The sequence below is a fragment of the Pan paniscus genome, chromosome 13 (genome assembly GCF_029289425.2).
Source record: "Pan paniscus chromosome 13, NHGRI_mPanPan1-v2.0_pri, whole genome shotgun sequence".
NCBI lineage: Eukaryota > Metazoa > Chordata > Mammalia > Primates > Hominidae > Pan > Pan paniscus.
This window is the reverse complement of record NC_073262.2, coordinates 44904362-44922281: the sequence shown is the minus strand read 5'-3', so window position 1 is coordinate 44922281 and position 17920 is coordinate 44904362. Positions and strand designations below refer to the sequence as shown.

Genomic DNA, 17920 nt, shown 5'->3' with positions numbered 1-17920 from the left:
GTTAAAAAATGTATACAATATGTAATATATGTTTACATGTAAATATATTTATATCTAGTTATATGTAACATAAAACGTTATATAAAAATAATTAGAAGCAGGCCAGACGCGGTGGCTCACACCTGTAATCCCAGCACTTTGGGAGGCCAAGGCAGGTGGATCAGTTGAGGTCAGGAGTTCAAGACCAGCCTGGCCAACATGGCAAAACCCTGTTTCTACTAAAAATACAAAACTTAGCTGGGCGTGGTGGCATGCACCTGTAATCCCAACTACTTGGGAGGCTGAGGCAGGAGAATCGCTTGAACCCGGGAGGTGGAGGTTGCAGTGAGCCAAGATTGCACCACTGCACTCCAGCCTGGGCGACAGAGCAAGACTCCGTCTCTAATAAAAATAATAATAATAATAATAATAATTGGAAGCAAATATGGCAAAATGTGAACATTCGCTAATCCTGGATAGTGGGTCCATGAGCGTCTGCTAATCCTGGTCTGCATTTCTCAGTGTATTTCAAATACTGCACAGTGCTGGTAAAAGAACAAAGTGTTTGCTATAAATTTTTTTTTTCTAGAGATGGAGTCTCACTCTGTCACCCAGGTTGGAGTCAACCCCAACCTCCTGGGCTCAAGCGATCCTCCTGCCTCAGCCTCCCAAGTAGCTGGGACTACAGGCATGCATCACCAGGCACGGCTAAGGTTTTAATTTTTAAAATTTTTTTGGAGAGACAGAGTCTCACTATGTTGTCCAGGCTATTCTCAGACTTATAACCTCAAACTTCTGGCCTCAAGTGATCCTCCTGCTTCGGGCTTCCAAAGTGCTGGGATTACAGGTGTGAACCACTGTGCCCGGCCTTTTCAGCATATTTCAGATAGGTCACAGTGCTAATAAAAGAGTGCTTACAAAGCGTTTGCTGTAAATTAATCTTTTTTTTTTTTTTTTTTTTCAGACAAGTCTCACTCTGTTGCCAGGCTGGAGTGCAGTGGCACGATCTCGGCTCACTGTAACCTTCGACACCCTGGTTCAAGTGATTCTCCTGCCTCAGCCTCCCGAGTAGCTGGGATTACAGGCACGCGCCACCACACCCAGCTAATTTTTGTATTTTTGGTAGAGAGGGGGTTTCACCATGTTGGCCAGGATGGTCTTGATTTCCTAACCTTGTGATCCGCCCACCTCAGCCTCCTTAAGTGCTGGGATCACAGGCGTGAGCCACCGTGCCCTGCCAATTAACCTTTAAAGTTAAGTGAACGCAACAGGCCGGGACCTGCAGGAGTGCTCCAGGCAGAGGGGCAGCGCGTGGGTGGACTCTGGGCTGGGCATGGGCGGGGTGTGCTGAGCAGAGGACAGTGGGTGGGGCAGCTGCCGCCCTGCAGGGAGGGTAGCCACAGGGCTTTGCAGACCAGGACAGCAGCTGCGATGACTTTAATTATCATCCAGACTTCATGGACCTTCGGGAGGCTTCAGTGGGGGGTGGACATGGTGGTCAGAAGAGAAATATGGTCATCGACTAAAGAGGCTTTTCAAAGGCTTCACATGTGTGCTAAAATCCAATAAAATAAACTCCACCACTCAAGTCAGTGGATAAATAAAAAGTCACTCTGCCATGAGGAGAAGGGTGATAGAGATGCTAGTGTGTGTAGGAGGAGAGCCTACGCACACTAGGAGGAGCAGGAGGCAGGCCAGTTGCATGCCAGGAAGAAGGACCAAACACCATTATCATCCTTGCCAGCGCCCCCAGGTGCATACAATCATTATATTTATCCTTTCCAGAACTGACTGGGCACCGCTCTGAGCCAGCAGCCACCATGTGAAGTGGGACTGGGGCACGGGGCCAAAGAGACCCAGCCCGGCAAGGAGCTCAGTGTGGTAGAGGGGGTCTAGCCAGAAATTGAAAGGAAGGAGGGGGAAATATTGGGGGACTATGGGAGCTGTCAGAATTAGTTTATCTTTAGCAGTATATATTATTTAATTATTTTTTAAAATCCAGGTTTAACCAAGAGATGCAGCAACATTCCAATATCCTTTGATATGGATTGGAAATCTAATTGCAGATGTCAATATGCTCAAGATCTCTCAGATCTCGAGGAGTGTTCCAGAAAAGCACCATACCTCTGACACTCCTGATCAATTTAAAACCTGGCTTTGGAGGAGCACTCCTCTTCCCTACCTCTGGCCCATCACAAGGACACTTCCCTCTGCTTCCAGGACTCCTCTAGCCCATCGTCTACCTGGATGTTCACTCTGTCCTTGCAGATGCTGAGTTTAGTCTTGTTGCTCTGCAGTTTAAGTTGCTTCTCTCCACCTTCCTGTCACAGCCAAGGAAGCCCATGTGAAATGCCATGGCGTGGCCCTGGCCTCTGCTCAAACTGAGTCTTTGGCCTCAGATTTCCTCTTCATCTTTTCCCCCCATCTAAATCTGCTGGCCTTAAAGACAAGCCATTTAATAATCTTCGGTCTGGCATTTGCCTCTCTGCACAATAGGCACTGAGGGTACACCGGTGGGCAGGACAGACACAGCCCCTGCCTTCATGGAGCTGATCCTGATAGCAAGGTTAGGCATAACATTAAACATTAAGAAAAATTGTAGTAAATGGTGTAAGAGGAATAAAGGGCAATATATGAGTACAGGCATACCTTAGTGCATACAAGGTATGTACCATAATTACTGATGAAGGTGGCTACACTAAACAACAAATTTTCCATGTAGATGAAACAGCTTTCTATCGAAAGAAGATGCCGCCAGCCTGAGCAACATGGAGAAACTCCTTCTCTACTAAAATACAAAAAAAAAAAAAAAAAAAAAATGGCTAGGCCTGGTAATGCATGCCTGTAGTCCCAGCTACTAGGGAGGCTGAGATGGGAGAATCACCTGAGCCTGGGAAGTCAAGGCTGCAGTGAGCTGTGATTACACCACTGCACTCCAGCCTGCATGACGAGTAAGACTCTGTCAAAAGAAACAAACAAACAAACAAAAAACAAAAAAAAAAAGAAAGAAGATGCCATCTAGGACTTTCATAGCTAGAGAGAAGAAGTCAATGTCTGGCTTCAAAGTTTCAAAATAACAGACTGACTCTCTTGTTAGGAGTTAATGCAGCTGGTGATGTTAAGTTGAAGCCAATGTTTATTTATCATTCTGAAAATCAGAGGGCCCTTAAGAATTATGCTAAATCTACTCTGCCTGTGCTCTATCAATGCAACAATAAAGCCTGGGTGTGAGCACATCTGTTTACAGAACAGTTTACTGAATATTTTAATCCCATTGTTGAGACCTACTTCTCAGAAAAAAAGATTCCTTTCAAAATATTACTGCTCATTGACAAGGCACCTAAGAGCTCTGGTGGAGATGTATATAAGGAGGTTAAGGTTTATGTGCTTGCTAACACAACATTCATTTTTCAGCCCATGGACCAATAAGTAATTTCAACTTTTGTCTTATTAAGAAATACATTTCATAAGGCTATAGCTGCCATAAATAGTGATTCCTGTGGTGGATCTGGGCAAAGTAAATTGAAAACCGTCTGGAAAGAATTTACCATTTTAAATGCCAATAGGAACATTCATTATTCATGGTAGGAATTCAAAATGTCAACATTAACAGGTGTTTGGAAGAAGTTGTTTTCAACCCCCATAGATAACTTTGAGAGGTTCAAGACTTCAGTGGGGGAAGTAACTGCAGATGTGGTGGAATTAGCAAGAGAGCTAGAATTAGAAGTGGAGTCTGAAGATGTGACTGAATTGTTGCAATCTCATGATAAAACTGTAAGAGATGAGGAGTTGCTTCTTATGAATGAGCAAAGAAAGTGGTTTAATAAGACGAAATCTACTCTTGGTGAAGATACTGTGAATATTGTTGAAATATTACATCCACTTCATTGATAAGACAGCAGTAGAGCTTGAGAGGATTGACTCCAGATTTGGAAGAAGTTCTATTTACTGTAGGTAAAATGCTATCAAACAGCACTGCATGCCATGGAGAAATCTTTCATGAAAGGAAGAGTCAATTAATGCAGCAAACCTCATTGTCTTATTTTCAGAAATTGCCACAGCCACCCCAGCCTTCAGCAATCACCGCCCTGATCAGTCAGCAGTCATCGACATCGAGGCAAGGCTCTCCACCAGCAAAAAGATTATCACTTGCTGAAGCCTCAGATGATTGTTAGCATTTTTTAGCAATAAAGTATTTGAAAATTAGGGTATATACATTTTTTTTAGACATAGTGCTATTGCACACTTACTAGACTACATTATAGTGTAAACATAACTTTTTTTTATTATTATACTTTAAGTTCTAGGGTACATGTGCACAACGTGTAGGTTTGTTACATATGTATACATGTGCCATGTTGGTGTGCTGCACCCATTAACTCGTCATTTACATTAGGCATATCTCCTAATGCTATCCCTCCCCCCTTCCCCCACCCCATGACAGGCCCCGGTGTGTGGTGTTCCCCACCCTGTGTCCAAGTGTTCTCATTGTTCAATTCCCACCTATGAGTGAGAACATGTGGTGTTTGGTTTTCTGTCCTTGCGATAGTTTGCTCAGAATGATGGTTTCCAGCTTCATCCATGTCCCTACAAAGGACATGAACTCATCCTTTTTTATGGCTGCATAGTATTCCATGGTGTATATGCGCCACATTTTCTTAATCCAGTCTATCATTGATGGACATTTGGGTTGAGTGTAAACATAACTTTTATATGGACTGAGAAACTAAAATTCATGTGACTTGCTTTCTTGTGATATTCACTTTATTGTGCTGGTATGGAACCAAACCTGCACTATCTCTGAGGTATGCCTGTATAAAGCAGGGAGCTGAGGTCCATTCTAAGCATCAGGAGACATTTTCCAAAAGAGTCATTCAAACTGAGATCTGGCTGAGCAGAAGTGAAATGTGCGAAGAGGGTAGCAATGTCCCCAGATAACAAAGGTTGTGCATTCTTTAACGAGTAGAAGGGGTGCAAGAGAGCTGGAGCACAGAGGATTGATGTGGGAGGGACAAGGGATAGTGATATAGTTTGGATGTTTGTCCCATCCAAATCTCATGGTGAAATGTGATTCTGAATGTTGAAGGTGGGGCCTGGTGGGAGGTAATTGGGTCCTGGGGCAGATCCCATGATTTGGCACCATCCTTTTGGTGGTAAGTGAGCTCTCACTCAGTTAGTTCATGTGAGATCTGGTTGTTTTAAAGTCTAGGACCTCCCCCCACACCTTGCTTCCACTCTCGCCATGTGACATGCCTTCTCCCCCTTTGCCTTCCACCATGACTGTAAGCATCCTGAGGCCCTTACCAAAGAGGACACTGGTACCACACTTCCTGTACAGCCTGCAGAACTGTGAGCCAAAATGAAACTATTTTCTTTATAAATTACCCAGCCTCAGGTATTTCTTCATGGCAATGCAAGAATGTGCTAACACAGATGGGCTGCTGTAGGGCTTGTGCATTAAGACCAAGATTTTGGTTTTTATCTTAACAGTGATGAGAAATCAGTGGGGAGTTTGATTTAATATGGGATAATCACCACCACAACATGATATGATGGTGGTGATGATAATGGTGAAGAGGAGGATGATGATGGTGATGATGGTAGTGATGATGGTGCTGATGATAGTGATGTAATGATGGTGATGATGGTGCTGACAGTGATGATGGAGTTGATGATAGTGATGGTGATGATGATAAATGATGGTGGTGATGGTGCTGATGATAGTGATGATGGTGTTGATGATAATGATGGTAATGAAGTGCTAATGATAGTGATGATGATGATGTTGACAGTGATAATGGTGCTGATGATAGTGATGATGATAATAGTGATGGATGGTGCTGATAAAGATAGTGATGATAATGATGGTGGTAATAACAAAAGTGGTGGTGATGATATGGCTGCTATGGTTTGGACGTGTTTCTTAAAGTTCATGTATTGGAAACTTAATCCCTAATGCAACAGTGTTGAGAGGTGGGACCTCTAAGTGGTGATTAGGTAATGGGGGCTCTGCCCTCATGAATGAATTAATGGTGTTGTAATGGAAGTGAAAGTGGGTTAGTTATCTTGGGAGTGGGTTCTTGATAAAAGGATGAGTTTGGCCTCCTTCCCTTCTCTTTCTCACATGTGCTGTCTTGCCCTTCCACCTTCCATCATGGCATGACGAGCAAGAAGACCCTCACAAGACACTGGCACCTTAACTTGAACTTCACAGCCTCAAAAACTGTAAGAAATAAATCTCTGTTTTTTATAAATTACCCAGTCTCAGGTATTCTGTTATAGTAGCATTAAACAGATCATGACAATGGTGATGGTGATGGTGGTAATGTGATGATGGTGATGGTGATGATGATGAGATAAGGGTGAGGGTGATGGTAATAGTGATGAAGACATGAAGATAATAAAGATATGTTGACTGATATTGATGGAGACTATGATAATGATGAAGAGTCCAGTACCAATGCCAGCCAGGAAGGTAGAGGTAGAAAGATCATCCAGGGAACAGATGGAGCGAGGATGGAAATAACACAGGATTTGGAGTGAGACATGCCTATTCTCTGCCACTTATTTGCTAGGTGGCCTTGGGAAAATTAATTGGCCTCATATGCATGTCAATTTCCTGATCCTCATCAGGGTTCTGGAGGATGAAAGGAAATGTAAAATGGTACCCAGAATTTGCCACGTCAGTTCTTTGTGTATTACCTCTGCCACACATGCATGTACCCAGGTGCAATGATGAGGGCCCGGGGGCGGGGGGGGTGGAGATTTTCTCTGCTCCTGCAGCTAGGTCAGGTGACATGGCCAGTTGCTGAGGGACATTGCATTGCTGCCAGGAAACCAAGAGCCCCTGTTTAGATAATCCTTTTCAACCTGGTAGTCCTGGCTGCCAGCTGCCTTTGGGAGCTGCTGTGTGATGGGAGGCCCAGCTGGGAGTCTCAGTCACCTCTGCCAGTGCCCACTGCCCACCCTCTGACCCCCCGAGCCTTGACCTGACACCACGGTGAGTAACTCCTGTCCTGCTGCCACCATTGGGGGCCATAGCAACAGGGTCTGCATGTCTCAGGAAAGAGAGCTTTTTTTTTTTTTTTTTTTTTGATGGAGTTTTGCTCTTCTTGCCCAGACTGGAGTGCAATGGTGTGATCTTGGCTCACTGCAACCTTCGCCTCCTGGGTTCAAGAGATTCTCCTGCCTCAGCCTCCTGAGTAGCTGGGATTACAGGCATGTGCCACCACGCCCAGCTAATTTTTGTATTTTTAGTAGAGACAGGGTTTCTCCATGTTGATCAGGCTGGTTTCAAACTCCTGACCTCAGGTGATCTGCCTGTCTCGGCCTCCCAAAGTGCAAAGTGCTGGGATTACAGGCGTGAGCCACCACTCCCCGCCAAAAGATGGCTTCTTACTAACACTGAACTCTCTCAAAAGGTGACCTTAGGCAGGGCCCTTAACCTCCCTGGGCTTCAGTTTCCCACAGAGCAGCATGTCATTTCTGTGAGATGTGTTCAGTGCCTGCACAGAAGGTGCTCCACGATGAGGCTGTGGGTGGTCACTGTTACCTCATCTCAGCCGGAGGACCCAGGAGCATGTCCATTCTGTGGTTTAAACATGTTTGCATTAGGCACGCCTACAGCCTCAGTTTACCTCCACCTTCCTAGAGGGCAGGGACACTCCAGCATCCCCAGGCTCTTGAAGTGCCACGGATGGCTGAGATTCAACTTCCAAAGTTATGTTCAGATTCACTAGCCTGTGCTGCACACCCACCCCGCGTCTGCACCCAAGGCCAGCAGGCCCGTCCTGACCCATAATGATTACAGGAACTGGGCAAAGGAGTTAAAGGCTGCGGAGTCCTAACCAGGGAGGCCAACTCTGTGACCCCAGAGCTGGCACTGGGTGACCCCACATCTGGGGTTGATTACAGTGTAGAAACTAAGGGTGGTTCTGAGAAAGCCCATCTTCCCTTTCGGAGAAACCGCGATGCCATAGGGCGGACCCCGCCTCCCTGTCCCCGCGCCCTGGGCTAAACTCCCTAGGGCCCCGGTCTGCACTCCCTAGGGCCCCGGTCTGCATTTTCCCAGGAGGGCAGCCCGGATAGGGAACCTCAGCAAGTGAGACCAAACTGATGTTCCCTTAGGGGCAGCACCCGCTCGGTGCTCTGAGATTGTTTTATGGGCTATTTAATTCCTAAGATGATTCTCAGCAGGAGGCAGGCTCTGTATCATCCCAGCGGCTTTTTCACCATGGGAGTTTCGCGCTTTCCGATTCCATGAAGTTGCTGCTTGTCACCCCGTCACCGGCTATAAGGATTTAGCTCACAACCACATTTTTACTGAGGGATTGTCATTTAACGAGTTTCCCTCTCCCAGGGAATCTGCATTCTAAGACCCCAAAGGCCGGCGAGGGTCGTTGTGCTAGGCTGGACAGCAGAGAGAGGCTCGGCCTTGGCCCTCAGCCCTGCAGCACACAGGGCACCCGCGCAGAGAGCGTGGCCTGCGAATGGCTCTGCTGCCTCTCCCGGCCTGGGGCCGATTAGACCGGTCAGGGCATCTGTAAAGTACAAGGGGCCCCTAGGGAGTGCAGGCCAGGGCAGCTGGGGCAGGGAGGCGGGGTCCGCCCTATGGCATCGCGGTTTCTCTGGAAGGGGTGATGGGCTTTCTCAGAACCACCTTTAGTTTCTGTACCGTAATCGGCCAAAAAGGCGCAGGCGCTGCTGCTCCTGGCAGCTGCGTAACAGACTCTCAGAGGAGGACGCGGTTCCGGGGTGCGGCGGGCGTGGTCCGGGGCTGTTCTGGGCGTGGTCTTTGGCTGTGATGGGCGTGGCCTTGGGCTACGGAGGGCGTGGTCCCAGGGCTGCGATGATGGTGGTCCGGGGCTGTGGTGGGCGTGGCCCCGGGCTGCGGCGGGCGTGGTCCCCAGGCTGCGATGGACGTGGTCAGGGGCGGTTCTGGGCGTGGTCCCTGGGCTGCGGTGGACGTGGTCTCGGGCTGTGACGAGCATGGTCCCTGGGCAGCAGTGGACGTGGTCTCACACCCAGCGTCTGAAATTTCTGCCTCTTCCTGGCCCTAAAAATATCCTGCCTGTTCCCACGCGGCTCCTGCCTTCTGGAGCAGTCTGCCAGGCCGGCGGTGGGTGTTGGGCAGGGGTCTCAGGCTGCCAGCAGCCAAGTGCAGCCCGTTCTGCAGTGATGACAGGGATCTGTGGGCAGAGGGGACCGAGCCTCGGAGGATGCTGTAGGTGGGAGAGCTAACATTGACTCAGCATTTACTTCAGGCTATGCACTGTGCTGAGTCCCTTACCTCTGGGCTTCCACAACGTTTCCCTGAGGTCAGTGTGGTTGGCATTCGTGTTTCACAGATAAGGAAACTGGAACAAAGCTTTTCAAGGCCACGCAGCCAACACCTCGAGAGAGGGGGAGAGCTTGTTCACTTGAACTGGATCCCCAAACACCAACAGCCACCCTGGCCACTGGCTCTGACTGAGCTCACCCCACCCCCGACAAGCCAGGTGCCTGGGGAACCTGCCTTCCATTCCTCCCCACTAGCTCCTATGAGGTCTCTGCCTGCCAGGCCTCCTCCTCCCCAGAGGAAGGGACGTTTCTACCACACAGCGACCCCACAAGTCAGCTGAGATTTTGGGGGCACCGAATACTCACATGGAGCCCTGAGTGGAAGGGGTGTAGGAGTCACACTCACACGCATGCACAGGGTCACCCTGAGCTGGAGACCATACCCAAGGCTCTGTGAGGAAATGTGAGTGCGCCCAGGCCCCTCCAGCCTGGTCCAATTTGCTGAGCCTCTAGCTCGACAGAGGTCAGACCAGGTCTACAGCCCAGCGATCCTAGTTCCAGGCAGCTGCTCCTTCCTTTCTAGGAGGGCAGCCCAGAATATAATCCAGTGTGGTGAGAATCCATTGCACACTCCCTGTGAGCCAAGCAGACAGGTTTGGGGGCCACTGAGATAGGGGACACTTCTGGAGGGGTCAGTGACTGCAAAATGGTGGCAGTGGGATGATCTGTTATGTCTACCCACGCACATGCAGCTGCACAGTTGCAGAGATGTGAATGCAGGAAGCCAGGTGTGAGTCTGAATTCACATTGGTTTTTTTATCTTTATTAAGCAGTCATTCCTAAGGCCTGCCCGAGTCTGGCATCTCTACAGAGGAGTGGTGCCATCAGGACCCCTGTGGGGCAGATCAACACTCAAGGCAGGTGCAGAATCAACAACCTGTGACAAAGCCAGCCATCCCTGCCAGGAAGCATGGGGGATGAGCTGGCACCTTGCCCTGTGGGCACTACAGCTTGGCCGGCCCTGATCCAGCTCATCAGCAAGACACCCTGCATGCCCCAAGCAGCCAGCAACACTTCCTTGGGCCTGGGGGACCTCAGGGTGCCCAGCTCCATGCTGTACTGGCTTTTCCTTCCCTCGAGCCTGCTGGCTGCAGCCACACTGGCTGTCAGCCCCCTGCTGCTGGTGACCATCCTGCGGAACCAACGGCTGCGACAGGAGCCCCACTACCTGCTCCTGGCTAACATCCTGCTCTCAGACCTGGCCTACATTCTCCTCCACATGCTCATCTCCTCCAGCAGCCTGGGTGGCTGGGAGCTGGGCCGCATGGCCTGTGGCATTCTCACTGATGCTGTCTTCGCCGCCTGCACCAGCACCATCTTGTCCTTCACCGCCATTGTGCTGCACACCTACCTGGCAGTCATCCATCCTCTGCGCTACCTCTCCTTCATGTCCCATGGGGCTGCCTGGAAGGCAGTGGCCCTCATCTGGCTGGTGGCCTGCTGCTTCCCCACATTCCTTATTTGGCTCAGCAAGTGGCAGGATGCCCAGCTGGAGGAGCAAGGAGCTTCATGCATCCTACCACCGAGCATGGGCACCCAGCCAGGATGTGGCCTCCTGGTCATTGTTACCTACACCTCCATTCTGTGCGTTCTGTTCCTCTGCACAGCTCTCATTGCCTACTGTTTCTGGAGGATCTATGCAGAGGCCAAGACTTCAGGCATCTGGGGGCAGGGCTATTCCCGGGCCAGGGGCACCCTGCTGATCCACTCAGTGCTGATCACATTGTACGTGAGCACAGGGGTGGTGTTCTCCCTGGACATGGTGCTGACCAGGTACCACCACATTGACTCTGGGACTCACACATGGCTCCTGGCAGCTAACAGTGAGGTACTCATGATGCTTCCCCGTGCCATGCTCCCATACCTGTACCTGCTCCGCTACCGGCAGCTGTTGGGCATGGTCCGGGGCCACCTCCCATCCAGGAGGCACCAGGCCATCTTTACCATTTCCTAGAGTTCTTGAGTCCACAGTCTGGCAAGCTGAGGTTAAAAATCATATGTTGAATGCAGCAGTATCCACTTATGACTAACTTCTTAGAACAGCACAATATAATAGTGGAATTGGGCCTTTCAGAAGACCTCAACTGATGATTTTCACCATTTTGACAGTTTTTAAGTAGAGAAAGCTCTCTTATGACACTGAAATCCTACTTGGAAATGGAAGCAAGTAAAGGCAATCAAGCAGGGCTCTGGTCTAAGTCAAGCCTTGATCTGTGTCCCTCCAATGGCTTGCTGCACACCCTCCCTGGCCACTGTGGATGCATCCTTGCTGACCAACACACAGAAGCCAAAATGTTGCTGACAGTGAGAACCACGGAGGTAAGCAAGCAGAGCTGCTGAGTCCTGGGACCATGAGCTCTATCTGAGCAGCCACTCAGGATGTGGGAGGGAGGAAAGGAAGCCAACGATCCACAACAGTGGAGAGTGTCATGGAGATACCACTATAAAGCTGGAGTGTGCAAGGGTTACACTCTCACAATAAAGGTAAATGATAACCTAACCTTACAGAAGGGGTCAGCAAGGGAGTTTGCCTGCCTTGACATTCGTGCTGTGTAGAAGAAGAAGAAAATTCCTCGAGAATTCTTAAGTAGAAGCCACTCTTCAGACAGTTTTAGAGCTAGGCTTCAAATTATGTTAGTGGTAAAAAGACCTCAGTCTGTGGTTGGTGTGGTTCTCCTGGACGATCTGAGCTTCAACTTAGGCTGCAGAGAATTTCCAGAGTCAAAGAACCTCAAATAATGGAGTTGCACATGGTCAAATCTCACAAAACCACATAGGGAGATAAGGCACCATGAATGAGAGCAAGAAGAAACAAGAAGACAGCAGCATCATACCACAGCTCCTTGAATTATCAACACTGGGTTAATATAAAAATGTTCAAGATGTTTTAAGACATTAATAATGACATGAAAATATGAGCAGGGATAATACTTTTTTTAAAATAACCAAGAAAATTTGGAAAATATTTAAATAGAACTTCTTGAAACAAAAATATTAGAATTATGAGTTGAATTTAATATGGATTAAAGAGCATGTTAGACACAACTGGAAACAGATTCTGCAAATTGTGAGAGAGGTCCAGATAAATTACCTAAAATGCAGCCCAGAGGGACAAAGAGACAACCATATAAAAGAGAGATTAAGAGACATTGAGGTTGGGATGGAAAAGACTAACATACATTTAATTTGGGAACACAATACAGAAAATGTAGGAGGGGAAATATTTGAAGCGATAACAGCTGAGGATTTTTTCAGATTTGTTTAAAGATATCAAACTTCAGATCCGAGAAATCTAACCAATTATAAATAAGATAAACGACCAATAACCCACGTTGAAGCACATGATGCGAAACTGCAAACAGCTAAATACAAAGACAAGATATTTAAAGCAGGCAGAGATAAAAGACAAAAGAACAGCAATTAAACTCACCTTGACTTCTCAAACAATGAAAGAGACCAGCCTGACCAACATGGTGAAACCCCGTCTCTACTAAAAATACAAAAAAAATTAGCCGGGCTTGGTGGCGGGCGCCTGTAGTCCCAGCTACTCCAGAGGCTGAGGCAGGAGAATGGCGTGAACCCGGGAGACGGAGTTTCAGTGAGCCGCGATCACGCCACTGCACTCCAGCCTGGGCGACAGAGCAAGACTCCGTCTCAAAAAAAAAAAAAAAAAAAAAAAAAAAATTAGCCAGGCCTGGTGGCATGTGCTGTCAGCTACAGGAGGCTGAGGCAGGAGAATCGCTTGAACCCAGGAGGCGGAGGTTGCAGTGAGCCGAGATCACACCACTGCACTCCAGCGTGGGCGACAGAGCGAGACCCCATCTCAAAAAACAAACACACAAACAAAAAACATGGAAGCCTTGGCAACTGGAATAATGTTGCCAATGTGCTGAGAAAATAACTGTCTTCCTAGAATTTTATATACAGAAAAACCTTTCCAGACCTTGATAGAACACAAAAGCTGAAAGACAGTATTCCTAGCAATACACATTAAGAAAACTTCAAGGGATGTATTTGTTGCAGAAGAAAAATTATTCCAGGTGGAAGGTTTGAGATGTATGAAGAAATAGAAAAGTCACTGGAGACTATGCACATAAATAGGAATAGTTATTGTCTAGTTGCCTACATAAAAGCAATAAAAATGTCTAATTTCGGCCCGGCATGGTGGCTCAATGCCTGTGATCCCAGCACTTTGGGAGGCCGGGGCGGGGCCGATCACCTGGGGTCGGGAGCTCAAGACCAGCCAGACCAACATGGAGAAACCCCGTTTCTACTAAAAATACAAAATTTTGTATTGGGATGGTGGCGCATGCCTGTAATCCCAGCTACTCGGGAAGCTGAGGCAGGAGACTCACTTGAACCCCGGAGGCAGAGGTTGCAGTGAGCCAAGGTTGTGCCATTGCACTCCAGCCTGGGCAACAGGAGTGAAACTCTGTCTCCAAAAAAAAAGTCTAATTTAACGGTTTAGAAAAAACGGAAAAAAAGAATTACATAACAGTGGTATATGTGTCAGAAAGGTGTAGTTGTACTTAAAGCATTCTAAAGTCTAGCAGTCTTCAGGAGGAAGGTAGAGATATTAATCTAAGACTTTGCTAGGCATGCAAGTTGAAATGAGGTAACCACTAACAGACTAGACAAAACGAGGATCACTCTCTAAATAATCTAAGGAACAAATGAAATGAGTAAGAGAAAAGATCACTCATCCAAAAGAAGGCGAGAAAAAATATATAGAAAAGTCAGGACAAATAGAAAGCATAAAGTAATATGATAGAATCCAAACAACTAATTCAAATCTACTAAAACAATAAATTTAAATGACTAAAATTTGATGGTGGGGAAACAATATTGTCCATTTACTTTTAAATTGGATATATGTTATTTATAAGAGATTATGCTAAACAAACAACAGAGAATGGGTGGAAGTAAAGCAATAGTTGGGAGTATAGAAAAAGACAGAAAGCCTTTCCTGGATCCTCCAATCAAAACTTAACTCAGGCTGGGTGCAGAGGCTCAAGCCTGCAATCCCAGCACTTTAGGAGGCAGAGGCGAGAGGATTACCTGAGGTTGGGAGTTCGAGACCAGACTGGCCAACATGGTGAAATCCCGTCTCTTCTAAAAATACAAAAATTAGCCAGGCATGGTAGAGGGCACCTATAATCCCAGCTACTCAGGAGGCTGAGGCAGAATTGCTTGAACCCGGAAGGTGGAGGTTGCAGTGAGCTGAGATCGCGACATTGTACTCCAGCCCAGGTGACAGAGCGAGACTCCATCTCAAAAAAAAAAAAAAAAAAGATAGAAACTCGCTAAATGAAAGCCAATAGAAGAGACAAAGCTGAATTTAAAGCGAAACAGCCTTACTAAAGAGGGTGACTACATGATAAGTTCCAATTTATCAAAGGAGATAAAATTAACATAATAAGATAATGAAAATTTATAAAGCAAACATTGACAAAATTTTGAGGGGAAATTAACAAACCAACTTTCATAGAGAAGTTTAAGAGTGCTCTCTCCCTAACTGGTAGAGCAAACAGACAAAATAAATAAGGATATTGAATATTGAACAACACAATTGACAAGTTTGACTTAGTGAATAAATTTAAAATATGGCACTTGACTATTGGAAAATACATAATATATATAAGTATGCCTGGAATTATTAAGAAAATTGACCACATGCGGAAGGCCACAGGGTCCTCTGCCTAGGAAAACCAGAGACCTTTGTTCACTTGTTTGTCTGCTGACCTTCCCTCCACTATTGTCCTATGACCCTGCCAAATCCCCCTCTGCGAGAAACACCCAAGAATGATCAATAAAAAAAAAAAAGAAAACAAAAAAAAAAAGAAAGAAAATTGACCACATGCTACCCCCATAAAGCAAATCTAAGTAAGATTTCAAAGACCTGATTCCAATGCAGACTATATCATCTGGGTCCAGTGTAATTAAGTTAGAAATAAGTAACAAAAAGATAATTGAATAAAATATGCTTGGAAATGTAAAAGTCACATTCTAAGCAATTCATAGATCAAAGACTAATTAATTAAAATCAGAAATCAGAAAGTTGTTTAGAACTGGGTGATAATAAAACTAGTACACATGGAAATGCATGAGATGCAGCCAGCAACATTTAGAGGCAAATGTACACTCACGTGTGTTCTACCCAAAATGAAAAAGGCTCAAAATTAATGAGCTAGGATCCAAATTAAGAAACTGGAAGAACAGCAGATATGTGTTAGTTAGCTCTGACTGTGCCCCACAGGGGCTTTACAGATATGACTGAGTGAAGGATCCTGAAAGGAGGGTTATCCTGGACTATCAGGTGAAATGATGCAACCCCAAGGGCCCTTGCAAGGGAAAGAAGGAGGCAGGAGGGTGGGAGAGATATGTGATAATGATGGCAGCCAGGTCAGAGACCAGGAGAGATGGGAAGATGCTGTGCTGCTGGCTTTGAAGATGGAGAAGGGGCCACCACCCTAAGAATGTGAGCAGCCTCTAGAAAAGGCAAGGAGGTGGATTCTCCCTTTGAGCCTCTGGAAGAACACAGTCCTGCCTACACTGATTTTAACTCAGTAAGACCCATTTTTAACTTCTTATCTTTAGAACTGCAAGATAATACATTTGTATTGTTTCAAACCACAGATTTTTGGTATTTTGTTACAGCAGCAACAAGAAACTCATCCAGTGGCCTTGGCTTGGATGCTCTTCTCTGCTTCCCAATGTTGTCACTGCCAGCAGGTTAACCCAGGCTCGTTCACAGGCTTCCAAGAGAGGTTGACTGGTTTCCAAGAGAGCAGACGTGCCAGAAGCTTAAAAGCAGCACGCCATGACTTTGCTGCACTCTGCTCGACAAAGCACCACACAGCACAGCACAGCACCAGGCTCATGGAAGAAACAGTAGACACTATCTCCCATAAAGGGAGTTCCAAGGCCACTCAGCAAGGGATAAGGATATGGGGAAGGGGAATACTAGGGCTATTGTCGTAATCTTCAACCACAAATACAGCAAAGTTGAGGATGCCCTTACTTTAGCAATTACGTTCCCACATATATTCCCTAGAGAAACACTTGTTCATTTACTCCATGTTCACAGAAGCACTATTAGCTAAAAATGAGAAACAACGCAAACAACCATCAATTAAAGAATGGGTCAATGCATATGGAAGAGTCATGCGATGGAATACTATACAGCATTGAAAAATAAACAGTTGCACACATCAGTATGGATGAATCTCATAAGTATATGGTTTTTGGAAAAAGGCAAGTCCCAGAAGAATACATACTAATATGACTGTATTTGGAGATAGGGCCTGTAGGGAGTTAAGTAAGTTAAAAGAGTTCATGAGGGTGGGGTCCTAATCTGATAGGATTGGTGGCCTTAAAAGAAGACAGATATCTCTCCCTTCTACAGTGAAAAAGACAGCCACCTGCAAGCTGGGAAGAGAGGCTTCGCTGGGAACTAGTGCCGCCTGCACCTTGATCTCAGACTTCTGAAGCCTCCAGCACTTCGAGAAAGTACACTTCTGTTGTTTAAGCCACCCAGTGTGTGGTATTTTGTTACGGCAGCCTGAGTAGGCTAATATAGTGGGAAAGTATAAAAAAAAATTTAAAAAGGATAATAGTGAACACAAAATTCAGTACAATGTCTATTGATATGTGGTGGGGAGGACAATGGGGAGTTCTAAACTGTGGTTCATACATTTCTTCAGCGGGGTGATGGGCATACAGCATCTGTTCCTTTGTTATATTTAAAATTGCATAAAGAGGCCAGGCACAGCGGCTCACACCTGTCATCCCAGCACTTTGGGAGGCCGAGGAGGGAGGATCACGCAGTCAGGAGATCGAGACCATCCTGGCTAACACCGTGAAACCCCGTCTCTACTAAAAATACAAAAAATTAGCCGGGCGTGGTGGCGGGCACCTGTAGTCCCAGCTACTCCCCACTCAGTAGCTGGAGGAGTCCCAGCTACTGAGGCAGGAGAATGGCGTGAACCCGGGAGGTGGAGCTTACAGTGAGCCGAGATCGCACCACTGCACTCCAGCCTGAGCGACAGAGAAAGACTCCATCTCAAAAAAAAAAAAAAAATTAGCCAGGCATGGGGCACATGCCTGTAATCTCAGCTACTCGGGAGGCTGAGGCAGGAGAATCGCTTGAACTTGGGAGGCAGAGGTTGCAGTGAGCCGAGATGGCACCACTGCACTCCAGCCTAGGCGACAGAGTGAGACTTCATCTCAAAAAATAAATAAATAAATAAAATAAAATATGAAATAAAATTGCATAAAGAGTTTATATACACCATTTAATGTATGATGCGTACCAAATAAAATAATTAAACCACATAGCCTACAGCCTCCCCCCAGCCCTCCCACTTTCCCTCTCCCCTGTGCACAGGAGAAAATAAGACCCAGGAGGGACAGAACATGCCCAACGTCATGGGCTGCTCATGAAGAGGCCAGCCTGCCAGCTCCTGGCCATGTGCCTTGCCAGCTTACAGCCAGCAGCAAGCTGCTGTGGCGTGGTGGCACTGTGATCATCCCCAGGCTCACCCTGCTCAGAAGCCAGCTCGGATCGATTTGTTATTTTCCCCACAAAATTCTGTCAATGTTT

General features: G+C 46.7%; 1 protein-coding gene across 1 annotated transcript; it reads left to right on the top strand.

The window, feature by feature from the left end:
• Nucleotides 1–10146: 10146 nt before the first annotated feature.
• On the top strand, nucleotides 10147–11413 carry GPR148 (G protein-coupled receptor 148). The gene has a single exon (XM_034953839.3). The coding sequence runs from the start codon at nucleotides 10229–10231 to the stop codon at nucleotides 11270–11272; it is 1044 nt and encodes a 347-aa protein (XP_034809730.1). The 5' UTR covers nucleotides 10147–10228; the 3' UTR covers nucleotides 11273–11413.
• Nucleotides 11414–17920: the final 6507 nt, after the last annotated feature.

What these genes read in the sequence shown, in the direction of transcription:
- GPR148 (XM_034953839.3), top strand. Translation starts at nt 10,229, where the DNA reads ATGGGGGATGAGCTGGCACCTTGCCCTGTGGGCACTACAGCTTGGCCG.